At 39.4% G+C, this 24,884-nt stretch overlaps 1 protein-coding gene across 5 annotated transcripts in view; it reads right to left on the reverse strand.

Moving 5' to 3' along the window:
* PLCD4 (phospholipase C delta 4) overlaps positions 1 to 23,567 on the reverse strand; it is a 27,833-nt gene extending 4,266 nt beyond the window's left edge. For 2 of the 5 annotated variants that reach the window (XM_074191356.1, XM_074191359.1), the window contains exons 1-8: positions 23,337 to 23,567; positions 10,281 to 10,339; positions 9,976 to 10,134; positions 7,961 to 8,189; positions 6,662 to 6,791; positions 5,260 to 5,491; positions 1,493 to 1,694; positions 671 to 815 (exon numbers count right to left, since the gene is read on the reverse strand). In XM_074191356.1, the coding sequence (XP_074047457.1) occupies positions 671 to 815; positions 1,493 to 1,694; positions 5,260 to 5,491; positions 6,662 to 6,791; positions 7,961 to 8,189; positions 9,976 to 10,134; positions 10,281 to 10,305 (1,122 nt within the window). In that variant the 5' untranslated portion in view covers positions 10,306 to 10,339; positions 23,337 to 23,567. Of the gene's footprint in view, positions 1 to 670; positions 816 to 1,492; positions 1,695 to 5,259; positions 5,492 to 6,661; positions 6,792 to 7,960; positions 8,190 to 9,975; positions 10,135 to 10,280; positions 10,343 to 12,975; positions 13,030 to 23,336 lie in introns of all 5 variants that reach the window. The other 3 variants (XM_074191357.1, XM_074191358.1, XM_074191360.1) reach the window with 3 other exon arrangements.
* Between the last annotated feature and the right edge of the window lie 1,317 nt (positions 23,568 to 24,884).

Raw genomic sequence — 24,884 nt, forward strand, 5'->3', positions numbered from 1 at the left:
ATCTGCCTCCCTCTCCTAACAAACGCTTGTTAATCCTGAGGTTTCTAGTTCCTCCATCCTCATCTAGCAATGGCTTCCCCAGGTGTCCTTAGCCCTTGAACTTAGTTTTTCTCCACACCCATTAGACTACCAAACTAGAGCTCAGTCTAAATCCTAAAGACCCCTTTCTAGGCCAGGATTATATCCTTGGGCTCTTCAGGGTCTTTGGGGCTGTTCTGGAAGTCCTAGACTGGAACTGTGGGACATATGGTGCCATTCACCTGATTTCATTCTTTCCATTTTATATTCCTCTACTTAGAGGAATCTAGGTTCTAAAAAGTATGCCAGAAGAGCACAAGCAACAATTCTAAGTATAGCCTCAGTCACAGATTGGGTCTGCTTGCTCAGTACAGAGAAGAGGCCCACCAGTGAAGACCGGAGGCTAGGTGACCAATTCTTTGGCCACAGCAATCTCTTTAAACTCCAAGGTCTCTATCTCCCTGGTCCTTCAGGCCTCCAACCTTCCTTCTCCCCAGTCCTCAACTCTTCTTCCCTCTAACCTACTCCTTCTGCCCTCCCTGATCCTTAAACTCCATAATCCCATTTTATCTTCCCACTCCCACCCTGAACCCCAGCCCCTCTTTGCTAAAATCTTCCTGCCTCACTTGTGCCCCAGGCTCAGGGTCCACACCTGGAAGGCATACTGGGCAATTGTAGCCACGACATCTTGGAAGGGGATCCGGGAAGTCAGAGTATGTCCATGGTAAACAATTGGTTCCCCACTGGGTCCATCCCATACATCCACTTCCACACAGCGACATCCCCGCTTCAGAGCCCTGCAGGACCCCTCAAACCCAAGGGGATAAAGGGTCAGACAATAATTATCCCTCACATTTATGTTAGGGCTTTATAGAATGGAAAAAACTTCCCTTCCAAATTTCTCCTTTGATTCTAACAATGCTGTGAGATTGGCAGGGCATGTTTTTTTTTTTTTTATAATTTTCTTTTAGAGGTTATGCAACATTTAGTAACTCCCCAAATCTATTAAATAGCAGAGCTGTGATTCAACCCAGGTCTTCAGTTTCCTAAGCATGTTCTCTTTCAGCTAGACTAAAAATATTTGTTAAATGAATGAATGAATGAATGAATCACAGAATCATAGAATTTTAGAAATCAAATTTGAACCCTAATCTTATGACCCCCACCCCCCTTTACTGAGACCTCCAAAATTTCATGATCATTGCAAGAAGTTCCATTAATTACATGACAGAAAGGAAAGGAACTCAAAACCCCCTCCATAGGATCTTTACCTGCTCTGTTTTCTGGTCCCCAAATCTACCAATATCCTATGGTCTCTCTGGTCTCCCCAGCTCCCTCCATCTCTCCACACCTATGGATATTAACCCTCATTCCATTCTCTACCCCACCCCATCTTAATGGCACCTCCCACCTCCTTTCAACTAGATCTCCTGGGGTCCTTCATGCCATCTCACCACCACCCCATGCTTCACACCGTATGTAGCCTTCCACACTGCTCTGTCCTCGAAGCTGGTCCCCCAGCAGGTAAGTGTTGTGTGAGGAGTGAATGAAATAGTGATTCAGTGGATAACTCATGTCCTGGTAGACAGGTCGGCAAGCTGGAGAGAAGATATCTCCATCGGGGGAACAGAGGTATGCAAGGAAGCCATCTATGGTCAGTACATGCCGCAGTTTGGCTGTAGAAGAAAAGGTTAGTAATAGAAATGTCCTGTCAGTGTCTGAATGAGAATACAGCTCTGCCCACCCCTTCGGTCTTCACCACTTCACAACACCCTACCCCTCCAATCCTAGACTCCATAACTAAGGTTTTAATTCAAACATAAGCAAAGAAGGGGATATGGGAGAGGGAGAAGTAAGCTCAATATCTGGAAAGTAACAGTGCGGTTGGTGACTACTGTCTGGGTCCCTGAAGGACCAGTTGCTTGTCATAAGACAGGAGCAACATAGATTAAGGGAGAGCAGAAGGAGTCCCTGGATCAGGGATTAATTCCAGGAATTTTCACTTTTTTGTGTCATAGCCCCCTTGGGTAGTCTGGTGAATCTCAGGACCCCTTCTCAAAATCATATTTTTAAATCTACAAAAATAAAATATGTATTTTTACAAAGGAAACAAATTGTATTAAAATACAGTCATCAAAATATTTTAGAAACAGGTTCATGGACCTCAGGTTAAGAACCCCGGGATGGGACTAGATGCCTTCTGAGCCCCTTCCAGTTCTCAGATCTGCGTGAGGGTTGCAGCTGAGGATGGAAATGGGGACAATAGAATTAGAATCTATGAGTATGCATCGCATCAAACTTATCCTCCCCCCCTCCAACTTGGAAACCCCTGCCCTCTCTATTTTACACACCATATTCCATCTCTGCCCCCAAATCCTGATCCAAAAAAAATGCCTCTATTCTAGGAGGCCTTTCCTTTTGAGTATTACCTGTCCTTTTTCATATCAAAACTCTGGTCTCTAGAACTTATAAATAGGATGATGATGATGATGATGATGATGATGATAACATCATTAACTCATGTTCATATAGCATGGCAAGGTTATGAAAGTACAGTGTAGCTTAGGGAGGCAATAATGAGAACAGGACCACTAGATTTGCAGTCAGTGCAGACCTGGGTTGAAATTCTGGTTCCTTTCTATGTCTATTATCTTTGACAAATTATTTTGCAATAAAATATAGGTGTGGACTAGTTAATTTATAAAGTCTTTTCCAGCTAATGATCTTATAAAAAAGTACCTTAGGGGTAGAAAGGACCCTAACAGTATGAAGCCAACACCTTCATTTTACAGATGAGTAAACTAAAGTTGAGTCTCAGGGTCATGCAGCATAGTGACAGAACTAAGTTAGTGGGACCCAAGTCTCCTGATTCTTAGCCCCATGGATCTATCACAACATTATCCAACTGTAATGAATATCTTCCTATCACACATATTAATTTGGGGTTTTTTATGAATGTCTGTTAGGTGAACCTTAGTGCCCTCTATCTCTTTTGCTCCTCAAATAGCTATGCAGGGTCTACATGAAGTGAAGAACCAATGCCCAGTGGATTGAAATGATGGCATGTCTGCCTCTTATTCTGTCTCCCATGTATGTCAGTGACATTCATTCAACAAATATTGGATCAGAAATAGTAGGACATCATGAAAAGAAGTGACATACTCTGCATCCAAGGGAAACTAGTATATGTCAGCCTTTCAATCAATGATTATTAAGTGCGCTAAGGATGGGGTGTACAAAAAGAGGGGAAAATAGTCCCTGTTCTCAAGGAGTTCATAAGGGGATGGATTTCTTCCTTTCATACCCTAACCTTGAAGTCAGTAATGGAGACATAGAATTCTCTTCTGCTAGAAGGGAGGGAGAAGATTAGAAGCCAAGCCACCTGGATCTAGTGTTCAGCTCTCTTGACTCTTCGTTCTTTATCTCTACCTTCTCAAAATAGGACCCTGGATTTAGAACTAGAGGAATTTTCGAGATAATCAAAGACAACCTCCTCACTTGACAGATAAGGAAATTGAGGGCCACAGCTGGGAAGTGGTTTAACAACAATGATAACTAGCATTTATACATATAACTCTTTAAGGTTTGTAAAGTGCCTTGAAAATTTTATTTCTCATAACAAAACTGAGAGGTTAGGTACTCTTATTATCCATTTTACAGATGAGGAAACTGAGGCAAATGGAGGTTAAATGACTTGTCCAAAGTCACATACATAATTACAGAGAGTGAATTTGAATATAGGCTTTAGAACTTCAAATCTATACTCTGGGCTAAAGAGGGAAGAATCCCAACTGAGGTGGGGAGATTAAAAGTTTTGGGATACAGATTATAAATGAAAAAAAATAGCATAATCACCAGTCTATGTCAACCCAATGAATCATCACTAGCCAGCTAGCTCCAGTGCTGGACTCAACAACTAAAGACAGAGAGGAATTGGGGCTACAGGGGGTGGTGGTGCTGGAAATGGGGAGAGAGTACAGTGGGAAAAAAAAGACAATTTAATGCTGGGAAATGGAAACCATCATCTTTATCTTTGAGAAGAGAAGATAGGAGAGGCGTCATGTAATGTGGATAGAAAGCTGGTCTGAGTCAAGAAGTTAAATAAAGTGCTGATCTCAAGTGAGACAGACCTGAGTTCAAATTCAGCCCCAGACACTTGTTAGCTATGCTAGCCAGAGCAAATATCTTCACCACAACCTCAGTTTCCTCATCTGTAAAAATGAGGATAACAGCACCTGTCTCCCAGGGTTGCTATGAAGATCAGTTGACAGGATTGTAAAGTGCTTTGTAAACCATGAAGCTTTACATAAATGATAGGTATTATCATCATCATTATTATTTATTCCGACTATGTGAGCCCTAGTCAGCTCTCTAAGCTTGTGGATTGTACAACAATTGCAGCTTTGCATTGGTAAAGTGTTTCCTCAGTGGAGGATGACATAACAGATTGGGTTCAAAATTTAAATTAAAAAAGAAAAGTATACAGAGAGAAGCCTGGACACTGATAAACAGCTATTTCTCTCTCTCTGTGGAGCACAGAACAAAAGGAAGTGGAATTGAACCTGTGGCTAGAACAATGTGAGATACCAGAATCTAACAGTAAGGGATAAGAACATGTCTCCGAGGTCTATGGGATCTTAATTTCCTCATCTGCAAAATGATGTTATTGGTTTAGGCAATTTCTAAGCATTTTTTACAGTAGATAGAATCCCAGACCTTGAGTCAGGAAGACCTGAGTCTATATTTGGTCTCAGACATGTGACCCTTGGTAAGTCACTTCCCTTGTTTGTCTCAGTTTCCTCATCTGTAAAATGAGCTGGAAAAGGAAATCACAAACTACTCCAGTATGTCTGCCAAGATAACCCCAAATGGGTCATGAAAAGTCAGACATGACTAAAAGATGACTGAACAACAAGAGGTTCTTTTCTAGATCTAAATTTGTGTTTCTGTGAATAGTTACTATGGTAATCACTCCTTCTCTGAGGATTTGGTCAATGTCATGAACCCTAGTTCCCAGAGATAAGATGCCATGAGCTAGAGCAAGAACAGGGATTTTTAGCCAATCCTGGGTTAGATAAAGGAGTCCTTGTGAATTTCTGCTTTACCATAGCATCCCACACAGATTCTCTGTCTCTGTCTGTCTGTCTGTCTGTCTCTCTCTCTCTCTCTCTCTCTCTCTCTGTGTGTCTCTGTCTGTCTCTTCCCCTCCCCTTCCATCTCTCCCACCACCTGCACATGTACCACTGTCTGATGGCTCATATCGAGCAATCAGATCCAAGGCAAGATCAGAAGTCTGGTCTCCCTCTTTCTGCTCTTCTCGAAGGAAATCTGCAAACTCCAGCAACGTCAACTTCTGGCCATCCCCTGAGAGGATTTCAAATAGGTCCAGTATCTCTGAGCGCTGGGTCAGGGCCCGATAGAACTCCACAAATTCCTCTCCTTCCAACATCCCTGACTCTGACTTGTCCGCGGCCTGCATGGGAAGTTATAGGGAGTTTGTTCTCCATTCACTCAGCTCCTCAAGCAGACACAACTCAAAAAAAGCTTTTGAGGAAATAATGTAATACCAACTCTTTATCATTTAAGTTCTCATGTGACTTATTTCTCATAAGGCAAGACATATATATATATATATATATATATATATATATATATATATATGTTTGTCTTCAAAATCAATTAATTAGTCATTTATTAAGTATTTTCTGCCAGGTACTGGAAACATTAAAAAAAAAGGCAAAAGACCATCCCTGCCTTCAAGAATCTCACAATCTAATGATAAATCAATATGATATTATACATTCCTTAAGGGCAGGACTTATACCTCAGGTTTAAAACAGATTTAGAATTTAGAACTGGAAGGAATCTTACAGATCTTCTGGCCAAGGAATTCACCCTTGCAGCCCACTATGGGGATTGTGGAGTTATTGAAAGGATTCTGAGAATCCTTTGTAAAAATGTAAATAAGCAAGCATACCTGCAGTAAATTGAATAATAATAATGATAATGATAGTAATAATAGATACTAAAAATAATAGATAACATTCATAAGGTACTTTATAATTTACAAAGTGTTTTATAAACATTATTTCAGTCCTCTTAACAACCCTGGGAGGTAGGCACTTTATTATCTCCATTTTACAGATAAATAAACTGAGACTAAGAGAGTTTAAGTGATTTGCACAAATTTAGTAAGTTTCTGAGGCAGGGCTTGAATTCAGATCTTCCTGATTTAGACAGTGCTCTATCCACTATGCTATCTAGATGTCTCACACACATGAAATATATAGGTATGACTTTTTTCAAATGAATGCAGATGCTTTTTAGAGTAATAATATTCAAGCTAATTTTTAAGTGCCATAAACTAAATCATTTTTAGTTATTCTATATTTTCCTAATCAAAGTATATTCACTATGACTAATACTATCATATGGGGGAGTCTATGAAATATTTTATCAAAAATGAATCCTCATACTCAAAGCATTGTTTCTTTGTCTGCCTTTCCCCCACAGTGCTTAGCTAACCTGATAGATATTTGATAAAGTGTTAACTGATTAAACAACTAATTGATATTAAGGAGTGGCTTGAACAATGACATCAACTGACTGATTCCTTTTCATCCTTCTCCCACAGGACACACACCTGGAAGAGCTGGAGAGCATGATCAGGGTCCATGTCCACATTCATCAACCGTAATAATCGCTGCACTTCCCGGAAACTCATTCTACCATCCTGGTCTTTGTCCCCCTGCTGAAACCAATCACTCAGCCATCTGCATTAGGATGAAGGAAAACCCATAGTCTGTTTTTTTTCCCCTTTGGAAGAGGTTGTGTTTTAGCATGAAGGATACCTGGCCTAAGGAACTTGAAATGATTCCATACCTTTTAACTCTTCAAAGAACCCTAACTTTCCATTCCAGTTACCCTAATCCTACCCAGGATCCTTAGCAAATCAGGTCCTTATTTGGCTTCTTTATCCCAATCTTTGCTTCCTCCCTTTCTCTTTTCCTATCCTTAGGGTAAGACATCTCCTTTTGCTTCTTCTCTTGTCATTTACCCCCCCCCCCGAGATCCCATTGAACCATGCATGCTCTTGTGACCATCTCTGTTAGTTGTGCATCACAGGATATCCTCATAGTTAACTAAAATCATTCTCCCTTGATCTGTTCCCTTGTTCTACTTCTCTGACTTCCTTTGGCAGGCTTAATGAACTTATGGATCTTTTTTTACAGAATAATTAATGTTTTTAAATCCAGAAGATTACAAAGGAAACCAAATATATTGAAATTTAGTTATCATTTTGTTTTAAATTCATGCAGCTCAGGTTTAAGAGTCTTTGCAGAGGATAGAGGAATGGAGTTGTAGATAAATACAATAGACAGGTAGATAGATAGATGACAGACAGATAGATAGATAGATGGATGGATGATGGATAGATGATGTGTAGGTAGATGAAAGAATGTATCTATGTGTGCATGCAGGCATGTATGTATATATGGTAGATGGATGGTAGAATGAATGGATGGATGGATGGATGGATGGATGGATGGATGGATGGTTAGATGGATGGGTGGATGGATGGATGGATGGATGGATGGATGGATGGATAGATGGATGGATGGATGGATACTACATAGATAGGTAGATAGACAAATGGAAGAAATAGACAGATGGGTGAGCAGACAGACAGATAGACAAATAGAACATATATATTCCTATGTGGAAGTAATATGCTGAGTACTGAGCATAGTTCAGCATCCTTGGACATTGCTACGCTATATATACACTGTAATTAGCCCCCCCTCTCCATCCCCACCTCAGCCCAGTCACATCTTAATCCTGGTCCTGATGTTCCATCATTCCTCTATTCCTATTTTGATATTTTGAACCAATATCTGGATTCTTCCCACATGTACAACCAGTTTCATCACTGGAAGGATACTGGTCCATTTTCTCCTGTTGGTCCATACTGGTGATAATCTCCAGCAGGCGCCGAAGCCCTTGCACCCAGCTCTGGGCCTCTTCAACGCTGCCTGCCACCAGGTCCAGGTTGGGGCGGCGCCCATGGAAAACAACTGTGAAGCCATGCTCCAGAGGGATTTCATCTGCTAGGCTCCGCAATAGTTCTGATTCATGGCCCTCTCGCACTGTCTCCACATCTGAAATGGAGACTGAAAATGGAGGAGGAAGAGCAAGACAAAAGAAGGAGGATGAAGAAGATTCAGGATTTTTTTTTTGGTTTATTAGTTTGCTTGGTTCTTAGATTTTTAAATACAAGAACTTAGTTGTGAGATCTCAGAGAATCTCTGAAATGGAATCTCAGAAATGGTCTTTATCTAGCCCAATTGTCTTTTAAACTTATTGTATTATAATCTTTATAATCTTAAAAATTATTGAGTACCCCCTAAGAGTTTTGGTTTATGTGGGTTACATCCAGAAGTGTAAATGTTTAACAATTAGCTCTCCTGAGAAAATTATACCTATGACACAGTTCTTCGCACATAATTAACATTTTCTCCAATACTTTAAGTCCAAATGATCAATAAAACAATGAACCTAATTTGTAGCTTGCCTAAATATGCATACTGAAAATTTAGCAATTGACTCTCCTAAACTGGTATGAGTCAGCTCCAACACACTACTGGTTCTAACTGGTAAATATATAATAGATATAAAATGAATAAAATGTAAAAATATGTATTAATTCATTCAAAATGATAAACCATTACATGTTAACATAAATACCATCTTTACAAAAAATCTTTTTTTTTTAAAAAAATAGTGAGTAGAATGGCATGGTTTTATATATTGTTGCATATCTCTTTAATATCTGCCTTAATAAAAGATAGCTAGATTCTCATATCTTTTGTATTCACTCTGTTGTGAGATGTTGCTTTGGTTGACATAGATGAAGATAATGCAACCTCACTTGGATTCATTGGTAAAGGGAAGAGAATTTTAATAAGCAGGTAATGTCTTAGTATTTTTACGAAGGAAGGCAACTAAGTGGTACAATAGATAGAAAGGCAAGCCTAGAAACACTTTGTGACCCAATTTGTGATTTTCTTGGCAAAGATACTAAAGCAGTTTTCCATTTTTTTCTCCAGCTCATATTACAGATGATGAAACTGAGGCAAATGGAATAAAGTGCCTTGACCAGGATCGAAAGTTAGTGTCTGAGGCCAGATTTGTCCTCAGGAAGAGGAGTCTACCTGACTTTTAAGCCTAGCAGTCTGTCTAGTCTATTTGCTCTGTACTACTTAAGGTGAAGAATCTTGAAAGGTAAATATGCCACAGTTTAGAAATTCTTATTGAATTTAATTTTTTGGTTCCAGTTCTGCAAGGGAGAAAATTAATCATTAGTTTTTCTTGTCTACCGTGGAACCAAATAATTTTCTTTTCTGAAGGAACCTGAGTTTAGATATTTTGACTTTTAAATGTTAAAAAGAACTAGAAGGCCTTCACCTTGATAAATGAATTGCCTATAATTGAGACAATGTGGACAAGAATAATGCAGGATGAGAAGGAGTATATCCATATTATGGTATGGTACTAGAGGTACCAAGTAGAGGTATTAGAAGTACCAAAATAATTCATATTAATGATACAATAGATCTATTGTTATAAAGTATGTGTAGGCTATGGGTCAAAAGGGGGCACTCATGAGTGATCATATTATGAGATTCTAGACAACAGATTTGGCCAATGATGTTTATAAAATGTTGCCGTTTATTTCAGATGGAGTTTTTAGAAACAAATAATAAAGCATAACACTTTGCCTAGAATCACAACCATTATGTCAGAGTCCTAGAAAAGACACACAAGACAAATATAGGTTTCTTGACTAATGGATCCTCTTGTAGCCCCTTGATCTTTGTCCTCAACCCTTGATCCTCACTCTGATACTTCCTCTCAGTATCTTTTCTCCCTTTGCCCATCCCCTCCACAGTCACTCACAGCTTGGTTTGGTTCTTCCTCCAGCCTGGCGGGCATACCAAATCGTCATTCCATCATCCTGTAGTCTAAAGTATCTCTGTTTTTTCCAACTTCGGGATTTGACCTTGCGCAGGATAGACCCATTCTGCATCAACAGCAGATCATCATCCATAGGTAGCCCTATAGATGGGGATGGCATTGTATCCCCCCAAAAAAAAACTGGTTAAGGGATTGGAAAAGACCATGTAGACAGTTCTAGAACTTCATTCACCTGCAACACTATCTCTTCCCTCCCCACTTCCTCTTCTCTTCCAATTAATACTCACGAATGCTGTGTAAGGGTGATGCCATGACCCTTATAACTCCCAGACTTCACAGATGGCTCCTGCTGGGGCAAGAGGAATTGTCAGACATTGGGCTTACTTTGGAGGTCCCACCGAAGCAAATAATCTCAGAGATAGAAAAGAGGACACTGAGTCTAATCTGTTCTGGATTTAACATTTCCCCCATAATAGAACTAACAAATGGATATCATGAAGATATAAGGAGATATGACAGACTTTGTGAAATAATCAAATCTGCATGCATTCTGTTAGAGCTGGGATGGTACCTAGGAATTATTGAATCTGTAAAAACATTTAACACTAAGAATTCACTTATGTTATAGTTAAGGGGTACAGTGGATAGAGTACTGGACCTAGAGTCAGGAAGACAAGAATTCAAATTTGGTCTCAGACACTTGTTAGCTGCGTGGCTAGTCAATTCTCATTTGCCTCAGTTTCCTCACCTGTAAAATAGGGATAATAGTACCTCCCCCCACAGGAGAATTGTGAAGATAAAATGTAAAGCACTTTAGAAACCTTTAAAAAACACTATATAAAATAGGGATAATAGTACCTCCCTCACAGGAGAGTTGTGAAGATAAAATGTTGTAAAGCACTTTAGAAACCTTTAAAAAACACTATATAAATGCTATTATTAAGAATATTTGGAATTCTACTGTACTCTAAGAAATGATGAACAGGTTGATTTTAGAAAAATGGAAAGACCTGCATGAAATAATGAAAAGTGAAATGAGCAGAACCAAGAGAGCATTATATACACTAACAGCAATATTGTTCAAAGAATAACTATAAACAACTGAGTTATTCTTTGTTTTTAAATACTCAAATCAACCATGAAGGATCTATGGAGGAATATGCTATCTGCCTCCAAAGAAAGAAGTGATAAAGAGAAACATGCATAGTATTGTTTTACATATAAATAGATATAGATATAGATATATTTATATATATAGACATGTCTATCTGTATACATAGATATATCTATCTATATCTATATCTATATCTATATCTATATACACATATGTTTTGGGTGTATGTGTATGTGTGTGTGAAATAGTGGTCCTGTCTAGTAGCCATATGGGGAAGGAAGAAGAGAGACAGTTCAGAACTTAAAATGTGATAAAAAATTTAATTAATTTAAAAGGTGAAAAAGAATATTATAAATGACTTAGTCCAAAATTCTTGGACTCAGTCAAAAACTAATTTGTATTCTTTGAAGAAAAGATTTTTATCAGTTTCAGGAAGGAATCTTTATTTCTTAAAATTATGAGACTTGGTCTAATTTATTTCTTTCAAAGAAGAGTAGAAATGTCTTTAATTACATTAGGAGAAATATCTTTTTGTTCACCTTTGACCACATTAAAAGCTGAATAATTAAATAGCTTGAAGGAGTTATTGGTTTTAGAAGATTTTTTTTTCCCCTAAAAGTGCACCAGTAATAACATTACCTTAGTCTTGTTTCAGTAAATCAAAAAACTTTAATTCCTTGCCTCTGGCTTATTTTTTTGTGTAGAAGTATCTTTTGTTTTAGTATGTTTATAGAATGTGGGGCATCTGAGTCACACTGGAGTCATGAAGATTGATCTTTTTGAATTCAAATCTGGCTTCAGATATCTACTAGTTGAGTGACCCTGGGCACATCACTTCACTTTGTTTACCCCAGTTTCCTTATCTGTAAAATGAGCTAGAGAAGGAAATAAACCACTTTAGGATCTTTTCCAAGAAAAGCCCAAATAGGGTCATGAAAAGTCAGGCAATTGAAAAACAACTGCACTGAATCTATGGAAGGTAAGTAGAGAATAGAGTAAGGGTGGTAGAGAATTTTGACCAGCACTGGAACTTTGTCAATTTGGACCTCTCCCATAGCTGGAATGTGTGTCTAATAATAAATTATCTCTCAGAGATTTTGGCTAAGTTTTTCTTCCGTAAGTCTAACACACTCATTTTACTGTTAAGAAAACAAAGATCCAAGGTGGTTAACGGGGCTTGCCCAGGATCACATAGTAAGGCAAGGGAGAGTGTAGGGAGTAGAACCCATGTCTCCCAAATCCTGATCTAATCTCTACCTTAAAACCACTCTTTGAAATAGATGTAGATCTCTTGATCTACCAGTTTACAAATGGTATTTAAAAAGGAAATAAAGTTAATGTGGTAAAATTTATTTTTATTTTTAGTCACTAATTCCTAGTGATCCGTACTTCCATTTCCAAGTGCTCACAATTCATCTGTGTAATAAGCTGTTCTAAAATCAGCCTAGGGATTAATATTAAGCTCACTGAAATATTGTTTATAGTTCCACTTTTGGAAAATCAGGACTTCCCATCTCTGATGTTTTAGCTTCTATCTATTATGTCTCAAAGATCACCAGGATAGCTTCTCTGCCTAATGTTTCTCCAGTCATCTAGATTCTAATTCATCCATGTCTAGAAACATGAATCACTCTCAATCTAGGTGTTCCTTTATTTTGGGCTTCAAATACTTGGGGTTTTTTTTAGGTTTTTGCTAGGCAATGGGGTTAAGTGGCTTGCCCAAGGCCACACAGCTAGGTAATTATTGAATATCTGAGGCCGGATTTGAACAGGGCTGGTTCTCTATCCACTGCACTACTTAGGCACCCCGAAATACCTCATTTTTTAAAAACAAATGTGTCTGTTGACATAGCTTTGTTTTATATCACCTTTATTATCTGAATATATCCTTTCTCTTCCTCTACTTGGTGAGCTGACTGGGCCTTGAAAGAAAGAATAATAAAGAAAAAGTTAAAAAGTTTAGTAAAAGTAATTTTAAAAAGTAACTAGCACATGGTTAGTGGAAAAAATACTAGGTTTGCACTACTGGGTCTATACCCTGAAGAGATGATGAAAAAGGGTAAAAACATCACTTGTACAAAAATATTTATAGCAGCCCTGTTTGTGGTGGCAAATAATTGGAAATCAAGTAAATGTCCTTCAATTGAGGAATGGCTTAGCAAACTGTGGTATATGTATGTCATGGAACACTATTGTTCTATTAGAAACCAGGGTGGGATGGGAATTCAGGGAAGCCTGGAAGGATTTGCCTAAACTGATGCTGAGTGAGATGAGCAGAACCAGAAGAACACTGTACACCCTAACAGCAACATGGGGGTGATGATCAACCTTGATGGACTCGCTCATTCCATCAGTGCAACAACCAGGGACAATTTTGGGCTGTCTGCAAAGGAGAATGCCATCTGTATCCAGATAAAGAGCCATGGAGTTTGAACAAAGTTCAAGGACTATTCCCTTTAATTTAGGAAAAAAACATATCTTATTGTCTGATCTTGTTATCTCTTAGACTTCTTGTCTCTTCCCTAAGGATATGATTTCTCTGTCATCACACTCAATTTGGATCGATGTACAACATGGAAACAAAGTAAAGACTGACAGATTGCTTTCCGTGGGGGGAGGGGGAAGGAAAGCAAGATTGGGAGGAAAATTGTAAAACTCAAATATCTTTTTTTTTTTTTTTAGGATTTTGCAAGGCAAATGGGGTTAAGTGGCTTGCCCAAGGCCACACAGCTAGGTAATTATTAAGTGTCTGAGGCTGGATTTGAACCCAAGTACTATTGACTCCAGGGACAGTGCTTTATCCACTGCACCACTTAGCCACCCCTCAAGTCACTTTTTAAGTCCCCAATTTATAAAATGATAGGGTCTGACCCTTTTTAAAGTCCTTTCTAGCTCTAACTTTATTACTCCTGGTCAGCTAAATCTAAGAGGATAGCTAATACTCCACACCTATAAACAATCTCCCAGCTCTGCAAAGGAAAGAGAGAGGTAGTGTTGCCATCTTTGTTGTTGTTCAGTTGTGGCCCCATTTGAGGTTTGTTTGGAAAAAATACTGGAGCAATTTACCATTTTCTTCTCTAGATCATTTTTGAAGATGAAGAAAGTGAAGCAAATAGAGTGAAGTGACTTGCCCAGGGTCATACAGTATATGTCTGAGGATGGATCTGAACTCAGGAAAATGAGTGTCCTGATTCCAGGCCCTATACTTATCCACTAAGCTAGAGAGAGAGAGAGAGAGAGAGAGAGAGAGAGAGAGAGAGAGAGAGAGAGAGAGAGAGAGAGAGAGATTTTGTTATCCTTGAGGTCAAGCCTGTTCAACAAATGCCTCTTGAACCTATATTTTCCAGGATGAAGATGAATAATAGAGTTGGGCAGTGGGGAGAAGAAGCCATATTACCTTTTAAAAATACCATTTAAAAAAAACTATTTTTAAGAACAAAAGAAATATTTTGCATTTGCCCAAATTTTACTGTTTTAAAAGAAAAGGAAGCATGTTAGGTTCTAGTCAACAGAGTCCTTTCCACTCTGTGTTCCATTCCTTCTTTCCCCCAAACACCCTATGTTAGCCAGACTTTGCTCCTCTTGTCCTGTCTTACTGGGGATGGAGAACAAGGTACTCCCATCGTTGTAAACATCTTTCAGAATCTTGAAATCTTTCTTTTTACCATTTTCTTCTTTAGTTATCTCATGAAGCTCATTTTTCAGGCTTGTCTGTTTCTTTTCAGCTTTCTGGTCATAGAGAATCACAGTGGAGCCAGACCCTCATTCCTCAGGTCATCTAATACAACACCTAACTGAACAGATGACAAATTTGGAACCTAGAAATAATTTGAGCCAGTGGTAGGGTGAAAAAAAATTTAGGAGACTTTTCCAACTTGACCCTTTCCTATTTTGTAAACCTCTCTGTACATGTTTATATTCCCCCTCCCGTCCTTTAAGAACCAGTCAAACTAGTCTTCACCTGAAATGGACTTCCTCCTTACCTCCGCCTCTGAGAATCTTTCTTTTCCTTCAAGACACACATCTCAGGAACCACCTCCTATAGGAAGCTTTTTTCTGATGTCTCTCCTTCTCTTCCCAAATTACTAGTGTCTTCTATAACTACCTTAACTTGGCTTTATTTTGTATTTATTCTATAAACTTTTCCTATATATTATATATATGTATTATTTATTCCATATACTTCATTCTACATACTGAAATATTCAAGTATTTCCTTATTCTACATACTCATATACTCAAGTATTTATTCTCTATACTTTATTCTACATACTGAAATATTGAAGTATTTTTTCTATATACTTAGATATAAATCTCTTGAGTAGGATTTGTTTCATTGTTTTGTATGTGAATTCCCAGAACCTAGCATAATACCTATGGCTGGGACTCAGAGCATTCCTTTAGAAGGGATAGTCCCCTTTGATTTTCTCTGAGTGGTATAAACAGTCTAGAAATTGAAGGCAACTGGCCCTCAGAAAAACAAATTTCTTTTCTTGTTTTTAAAAGCTTCCAGAAAAACAGATTCCTTTTCTTGTTTTTAAAAGCTCTCAAAACTGGCCCAAAGCTCCCCAAAGCTGGGGTGTGATCTCTCCTTCCTATCTCACTCCTGCCAGACACCTTATCCCATGGGCTGGGCACTGACCCCACCATTTATCTGTCATTTAATTTTTCTTTTTGTGGCACAAAAGATATATCTGTTGTTTGTGTCTGAAAGGTGGAACCCACTTTATTCAGCCTTGGATTGTTCACTGATACTGGAGCCTCACAAAGGACAATGAAATGGAGACAGGGTAAGAACAGGTCAATGTGGCTCCTGTTTAGCAGTTGAATGAAATAACTTTGATCTAATGTCCCTTACCCAGGGACCATCTAACCATCCCTCCCATATCTCCATATTAAAGTTTTATCTGTGCCCAAAGAAGACATGATCATCTGTGGCATTAATTTCATCTAGAAGAGGGACTTTGCTGGGTAGAAGATCAGTCCAGGGGAAGAGGTTGGTCTTGAGACAAGAAATCCTCTCCTCGACAAAGATTCAGAATAGATCATCCCCCAATAGAGGGTCCATGAGACAAGCCCAGGACTCTCCTTTCCAGAAGGCATAGATAGACCTTCATTGCGAAATTTCACCTCCAGGGACCATTGGATCCTCTAAGAGCTGCAGTTTTTCAAGATTCCTCCTGCCAAAATCCATGGGGAGGGAATTCTCTAGGCTATCGGGGTGGCTCTCAGAACTGGCAAGTTGCTGAAGACAAGGAAGCAGATCTAGGCCATCACTATCTCCCCTCATCAGATGGACCCCGCCCTCTCTAATTCCAACTCCCCTTTCTTCCCTTTCTTAGCCCCTTCCAATTCACATATAATTCTTTCCAGATGATCAAAAGTCTATGGTATTTAACTGCTATTTGCTTCCATTTCCTCATCTATAAAATGAGGATAATAATAACACTTACCTCTGAGGGTTGATAATATCTGAGATACTTTTTGATAAATTTGATAGCTGAAATAATATTTGTAAAGCATCTGGGACAATGACCGGCACTAATATATAAATATTAATTGTATTATTCCTATTGCTACTATTTTTATGGGGTAACCCCACAGGCCTGCTCCTTGACCCTACATTCCTGGCCCACAGTCTCATTTCCCATCATGTCATACCACATATGGTGATGGTCATTTCACTGCCTCTGCAATCTGACTCTTGTATCAGTCTCAATCGACTAAGTCACCACCGTCCACACAGGATACCCATCTCTCCTGGTGCCTGTCTTCTAATAATGGCTCCCAACTAGCTGCTCCCTTCCTCCATCCTCTACATTCCTTGATGCCTCTCTATCACTCAGTGCCCTAACTTGGAATTGGTTATGGCCCTGATGAAGCAGACCTGGGGAAAATAGCACACAAAAAGGGGACTTTTAAGTGAATATTTTAGTATATAGAGATTACCCTTTGGATGTGTGTGTGTGTGTGTGTCTGGTGTGTCTGGGAGGGGTAGCTGTAGCTGGATGGCTCATTGGCTATAGTAGTTGTGGAGTTAGGAAGACCTAAATTCAAATCCTCCCTGAGATATTGACTCACTATGACCTTGGTCAACTCATGTAACCTCTTCTGACTTCCAGTTTCCTCATCTGTAAAATGAGAATGATAATATCATCTACCACCCATGGTTGTTGTGAGAATCAAATGAGATATATATGTAAATGTTTTGAAAAAACCTTAAAGTGATATTATATAAATGCCTATTACTTTTAACTTGGTCCTAAGCTCTGTTGTTTCTATCTATGGAACACATACTCATTTCCCTTTAAATTTTACTCCCTAATAACCTTGTCTGTTTCAAGTTGTTAATATATCCTTTTCCACTTCTCATTTATTCAACCTTTATTTCTTCTCATCTTCCAAGTTCACTATCTTTTCTCTTCCTCCCTTTCAATAAATATAATTAATCACAAGTATTTATTAAGATGAATTAAAAGGATTCTGTGTCACATAGTCCTCTGTGTTAAAAGTCATACAAATTAAAAGAATGTTGAATTTGAGCAATAGAAAATGAGGAGTTTGACTAGATTGCTGAGTGTTTCTGAGGGAGTGGGGAGGTATTGTACAAAGAGACTGGAAAGGTAGAAAGAGGTCAGGTAGTGAAGGAAGGGCTTTAAAAGTCAAACAAACCATCAACTGTATTTTATTCTAAAGAAAAAACGAATCTATTGGAGTTGATTGAATAGGGGGAGTGACACAGACAAAACTTCACTTTAGGAAAATCACTTTGACAGCAATGTGTAGAATGGATTGGAGTGGCAAGAGATTTGAGGCAGGGAGATCAGTTAATTGTCAAGCTATTGAAATAATCTAGATAAGAATTGGAGGTGAACATGGCTTGCATCAAAGAGTGGCTATGCGTAAAGAGAGATGGTCTGACATGAGAGGTAGGTTTCAGAGGTAGAAACAGAGAGATTTGGTAACTGATTTGGATTTGTGGAGTAAGATGAAGATAATGCTGAGGTGAAGAATTTGGAATTGAACAATATTGATATATTAGGGAAGTTTGGAAGAGAAATGATTTTGGAGAGAAAGATGATGAGCTCTGTTTTGGACAGTTTAAATTTGAAAAACCTCTGGAACATCCAGTTTGAAATGTCTAATAGGAAAAGGTGACTGTAGATGTGGGACTGAAGATCAGTGCAGAAACTAGGAGAGATATTTTTAATGTGCATGTATATGTATAGATAAAATATACACTATAAACATTATATACACATATTATAGTTTAATAGCTTAAAACTGAACAAAAACTTTCGGAAGCCTGTGTGTGTGTGTGTGTGTGTGTGTGTGTGTGTGTGTGTGCAGAGATATGAGGGATATTTATACAGATAAATATCCTTCATATTTTTTCTTATCTTTCTCTTTTTTTATTCCTGTCCCTAATCTTTTCACCTCATCCTCTCTTTTCATCATTCTTTCCCCTCATTATTTTGTCCTTCAGTCTATTCTTTCTTTCTTTCCTCTTTTCTCAAAACTCAGTTCCTTTCACTTCTTGTGCAGTCTCCCTTCCTTTTATTACCTCCTCCCATTTTTTAACCTTTAGTTTCAATTCTATTTCCTCTTCCCTTTGAATCTGTTTCAATTTCAAGCACTTCCAAGCTAGAAGACAAAATGTTTAGGCTCTATCCCTAGAATAGGATTTCCTGTGTGGATTTCAATATCTTCCTATTTCCTTCTAGGAAACAGGATTTAAAAACATTCTCCATAAAAGAACTGAAGTTGGAACTCAAATATCTATTAACCAGTGTTCTAGTGCCTAAGGTGGTTTTTGAAGCAGATGGATCAGAGCAGTAACTAATGAAGGATTGAGGGTTTGATGCTAAGTAGAGGGGAGATTGGTGGGAGGACAGTGGGGGTCAAAAAGACTTAGTACTGAAGTGGAGTAGGATCAAATTTGAATAATGGAGTAAGGGCGTTTGGATTCCCAAGAGAACCAGCATGCCAAGATGAAGATAATGGGTAAAAACCAAGAAGCACTATGGCATCAATAATACATCCCATCTTCAAGTCTTATTCTGCTTCACCTCTCTCCCCACTGGACCCTGGGGATCAGATTCTATGATCTTCCATGCATAATTAGAAAACATAAGGCAGAGTCAAGAATCAAGCCCTAACACCCAAAGACCACATAGCTTTGAGCTAATTCTTGAGAATCGTTGATTATATCAAATGAATACCTCTAGAGTGTGGTTTTTAGACAATAGTGATTCTGACTGGGATTCTAGAAGTCTTGGGTGGGGGGATAAGGTAGGAGGGCAGTGTCTCTAAGAGAATCGGAGAAAAATTTAGGTCATGTTACCCAGGGCTATAGCTGACCTGGTTCAGAAGAAAATGGAGAATGAAGTGGACATGGGCCAAGATCATAGAACCATGGGTTAGTTCTGTAAAGGAGTTCAGAGATGGTTAATTGAGTCCAACCCCTCACTTTTACAAAGGAGGAAATTGAGGCAAATCTAAAGTCTGGAAAACTCTTTTTGAAATATAACATCCAAAAAGAGCAGAACTAACTAGAACAAGATATATATTAACTATGATCATTAACCATCACAAAAGAAGAAAAATGAATGAGAATTCAGGGACAAATATTCCCGATGGAGACTAGGAAAGTGTGACAAGAAAGCTGTTATAACATTTTATGCATTGAAATGGATTTTATGTAAATAGTTGCAAAGCAAAGTTAATTAGTTGTGTTATGCTTAATATTATTTATAATCTTCCTTTTAAAAAAGACAAATGAAAATGAAGTTCCATTTATAGAACCTCATTTTGCTTCCTATAGTATCATTTTCCATTCTTTTTTTTTTAAGTTTTTTGCAAGGCAATGGGGTTAAGTGGCTTGCCCAAGGCCACACAGCTAGGTAATTATTAAGTGTCTGAGGTTGGATTTGAACTCAGGTACTCCTGACTCCAGGGCCGGTGCTCTATCCACTGCGCCACCTAGCTACCCCATCATTTTCCATTCTTTAGAGATAGAGGATGGGGACCAGATCTGTGATTTCTTTAGCAGGTACAGGGAGCTTGTTGGCAAGGAGTTCCCTCCATCAGTTAGTTCCACACCTTCTCTGTAACTTCTGGCCAAAGGAAATTGACTGTGGGTACTTGGAGATTAAATGATTAGCCCTCTGTTCTGCCATATTGGCTATTGATTGTGCAAGATTCAGTTTTGGGCACTTCAGATATAAACATTCATAAGATTTGGGTTATTTAGGATAGGACAGCATCATGGGTTTAGAATAGTCCAAAGCCCTCATTTTACATATTAGAAAATTAATACCCATAGAGATGAAGATTAAATAAACAGTAACAAGCAGTCAAGATGTGAACCTATGTCTCCCTCAGTTAAAGTTCACTTTGGGTGGGCTTTGAGGAAGAGGACAGAAGACAGAAAAGATGGAAGAAGGTGTTTCAAGTGTAAGGGATAGCTTGGGCTGTGTAAAAGCCTATGCTAGTGAATGTTCAATAAAAGATTATCAAAAAATGTATTCATGAAATACTTTTAAATTGAATATATATAATTAACATTTTAATTTACTTTAAGTCTAGACAATTCAACAAAACAATAAATCAAGCCTTTGCTGCTTTGATTTTCCCAGGTGTAAATGTTCATATTGATAATTTAATTATCTGCTTGAGAGCAGGTACAAATTGGCTCCAGAACAACCATTATGATTCCTAGCCTTTTTTTGATCCTGGACCCTCTTGGCAATCTAGTGAAGCTCATGGATCCCAGAATCCTCATGGATTCAGAATGTTTTTAAATAATAGGAGATGCTAAATTTAGTTAAAAGTTAGTGAAAATACAGATGTAATTTCCTCTCCCAAATGAGTTCATAGGCACTCCCCCCAATCTATTTAGAAGAGTCTAGAAGGTCTATGAACCCCAAGTTCAGAACCCAAGAGCTTCCAACTACTAGGGGACAAGTACCTGAGGAGACAGAGCTCTGGTCACTCACTATAACTGACACTAGGTCTATCCTGCCTCTTCCCTTTCCTTCTTCCATGACCTCAGGGAATCTGTTCTTCTACAATAAGTCTTCTTTAGAGAAATGGAGCTCATGCTACTCTTACATACAAGTAGCTTGTAAAAGAGAAGTACAGATGAAGTACCAAGAGACTTCAGAGATTTCTGGCTGGAATAAAGGATAATGAGATGTGATCTCATTAGGATGATTATGTCTGCAAACAGCATTTCCTTAGCTCACTTCACCTCACCTTGATCAATTGCTCTCAAAATATCTACCAGTAAAAAAAGAATCATTTTAGCCTCACGTTAGCCAGCATCCACAAAAATATTCCATTACGAAGCTTCACTTTACTCAAAATATTTCCACATTTCCTGTTCTGGAATGTTTTCTTTTAGGGAAAATGCCTCTGTAGTTTATTGGTGGCCAGAGATTGAAAGTCACACTCAGTAGTATGAGGCTTGAATGCCTGGCTACTTCTTATTCCATACATGTTTAGGAGACCTTTGTATAAAATCAACTTTAAGTTTAAATAGATGTAATTTTGTGCTCACTGTAAATGCTTTCAGCTTCAAAATAGGAAAGAAATTATGGGTCAGGAGAAATATCCGTGATATTCAAAATAGAATCAGAAGATGATATGCAATTAGAATTTGGGCCAAGGCAAGTTATCAGACTCCCTTTGAGGAAGTTACAGAAATACCATTTTTGTCCATTCTCACAGTTCCTAACACGCATTCTTTTACATAGTAGATCCTCAATAAATATTTGTCGATTTCCCTGTCCTCTAAGATATCAATGAAAACACTGAGAACTCTCTACTGACCCCGTGATCAGACTAAGAACCAAGGGTTTGGCACTCAAACCCTTGCTCTTTTGGAAGTTTAGGAATTTTCTCCTCAGTTTAACCTTGGAGTATATGACAACAGCCCTTGGCCAATAAAGAAGTTTGGATCTATAATTGTTAATGACAAGATACATCAATCTTTCAATGAGAGAGAGGGAGAGAGAGAGAGAAAGAGAGAGAGGAGAGAGAGAGAGAGAGAGAGAGAGAGAGAGAGAGAGAGAGAGAAAGAAGAAGAAGGAGGAGAAGGAGGAGGAGGAGGAAGAAGAAGAAGAAGAAGAAGAAGGAGGAGAAGGAGGAGGAGGAGGAAGAAGAAGAAGAAGAAGAAGAAGAAGAAGAAGAAGAGAAAGAGGAGACAAAAAGAAACAGGGGAGAGAAAGAAGAGGCGAAAGGGAAGAAAAGGGAGAGAGAATGAGAGGCAGAGAAAAGAGAAAGGAGGAAGAGAGAAAGAAAAAGAAAAGAGAAGAGAAAGAGGACTCAGAAAGAAATGGGGAGAGAGAGAAAAAAGGAGAAAGGGAAGAGAAGAGTGAAAGAGAGAGAAGACAGAAAGAAACAGAGTAAAGAGAAAAAGAAAAGAAGAAAGGGTAGAGAAGAGGGAGAGATTGAGAGAGAGAGAGAAAGAGAAGAAACAAGAGAGAGAGAAAAAGAAGAGAAAGGAAAAGGAGAGAGGGAGGGATGAAAAGAGAGAGAAGAGAAAGGGAAGAGGAGAGAATCTGAGAGACAGAGGAGAGAAGAGCTGGAGAGTGTCTAAGAGAAGAGAGAAAGATAGAGACAAAATGAGAGAGATAGAGGCAGAGAGAAGAGAAAGGAGAAAGAGAAAGAAAAGAAAGAGAGAAGAGAAAAACGGGAGAGAGAGAGAAAGAAGAGGAGAAAGGGAAGAGAAGAGGGAGAGATTGAGAGAGAGAAAGAGGAGAAAGAAATGAGAAAAAAGAAGAGAAAGGAAAAGAAGAGGGAAGGAGGAATAAAGAGAGGAGAAAGAAAAAGAAGAGAGGGAAGAGGAGAGAATCTGAGAGACAAGAGAGAGAGAAAGAAAAAAGAAGACAGGAGAGAAAGAGAAGAGAAGAGATGGGGGAGAGAGTCTGAGAGGAGAGAGAAAGACACAGAGAGAGAGAGAGAGATAGAAGAGAGAAGTTAAGAGATTCTTGAGTACTAGAATAAATGGAGCAAAGGGATGGAAAGCATCGGGTCTAAGCTAGAGTTCTCCTTGGGCCAGCTGGGCAGAGCTGTCCCTGGAGGAGCGAGTTCTGGGGCTGAGCCCGGCCGATGGGTTAGACTCGGGGCAGAGCTAGGCTAGGAGTGGGGAAGCCTAGAGAATGGGTCGGAGTCAGCGTTTGGGGAGAGTTGGGGCAAACGGACCCAATCGCCCAGGATCTCTTACCGTGGCCAGGCTACTCCCAGGTCCTGGGGCTGCAGAGTTGTGGAGTCCTGGCGCCTTTCTCCTCTTCTTGCTCTGCTGTCTTCCCTCCTTCCCTCCCCTCCCCTCCTTCTGCTGCTGCAGCTGCTCCAGCCACTGCGTCTGGCTGCGTTACAGCAAAGGGAAGGGGGTTGCGGGCGGAGGTAAGTGTTTGCTCAGGCCTGCCTATCAAGACTCTTAAAGGTCCAGGGCCCTGGGCCGGACTGGACAGCTGACAAAGGAGGAGGGCTGCCACGGGAAGGGTCCCACCTCTCCTCTGAGAAAGGGCATTGGCTGCCTCTCCCTGCTTCGAGCCCTGACCCTAAAGTTTCGGGAGCCCTCAAGAGTGAAAACTAAGGAGTATCTGGAGCCTGGACAATTTGGTGAATCACTGCTTTGAACTCGGGTAGTTTTCCTGTGTGTGCGATCTTCTCCGATCACTGCTATCTTTTGTGCCTAGGCTGTCTCTTCACCAGTTTCTGTTTCAACGGGCCAGGTCCTGCGTCCATCTGACCTGCTTTGTACAGCACCGGGCCCAGCATGATGGCAGGAGGAAGAGGAGGGGGAAGGAGGATGGTGATAATCCCAGATTATCCAGGGACTTTCATATATAGTAGGAGCCTAATAAGCATTTGTAGGTCTGATGGATAAATGGGTGGGTGAATGACAAGCTCCCTTTGGGAGGAACTGGAGAGGTTGGGAATATGGTTCTGATGATGATGATGAAGGGAAGAGTAGGGATTTATAGGAAACCAGAGCAGGAAGCCCAGTTGAGGGGGGAGCTGCGAGCAGGTGGAAGGGGACACTAAGGAGGTATAAAGGAAAGGCGCTCCATCCACACTCCCCCTCAGCCCCCACCAGAGTTGGTGAGTTTGCTGTGACATTTTCTAGAGGGCCACTGACCCTGAGCAAAGCATCCTGGTATCAACAGCTGAGTCAAACTTGGCTCTCTGTTCTTGAAACCTCACCAACGACCTGAATTGGGGCCTGCCAAGCCTCTGCGATTCTGTCTGGGTCCCAGCTTTGCAACTGTCAATATGCCCCTCCCCATCCCTACCCCCGAGTCCAGCAGCTCCTATGTCTAAGGAAGACCAGATTACCTGGTAAAAAAAGATGAGGGGGTCATGATGTTAACCCAGAGGTTGCTACAAAACAAGGGTCAGGGACTCAATAGCTAAGGGCACAAAGCGGACCCACATTCCTCCTTGTTTATAAGAAACCTGCAAAAGGCTTCAGGAAAACTTCCCAGGAAAATTGGCCTTCACTGTAGACATAACAGGTAATTATCTATATGGCATGATTTTCAATGCAATAGAAAACATCTCCTAACCTTCAAATATATTCTCCATAATTATCCTCAATATTCCTAATCTTTTATCATAAGAACCTTATTCTTCTAGCTAAAGATATATACCCTATTAAAAGATAAGCACCATGGGGAAAGTGTACAGTATTTATACTTTATAAGACTATTTAAGTTGTAGAGCAGTCAATTTGGAGTTACTTTACAGTTCCCTGAATCAACAAAATCAA

Source organism: Macrotis lagotis, chromosome 6 (genome assembly GCF_037893015.1).
Source record: "Macrotis lagotis isolate mMagLag1 chromosome 6, bilby.v1.9.chrom.fasta, whole genome shotgun sequence".
NCBI classification, from domain to species: domain Eukaryota; kingdom Metazoa; phylum Chordata; class Mammalia; order Peramelemorphia; family Peramelidae; genus Macrotis; species Macrotis lagotis.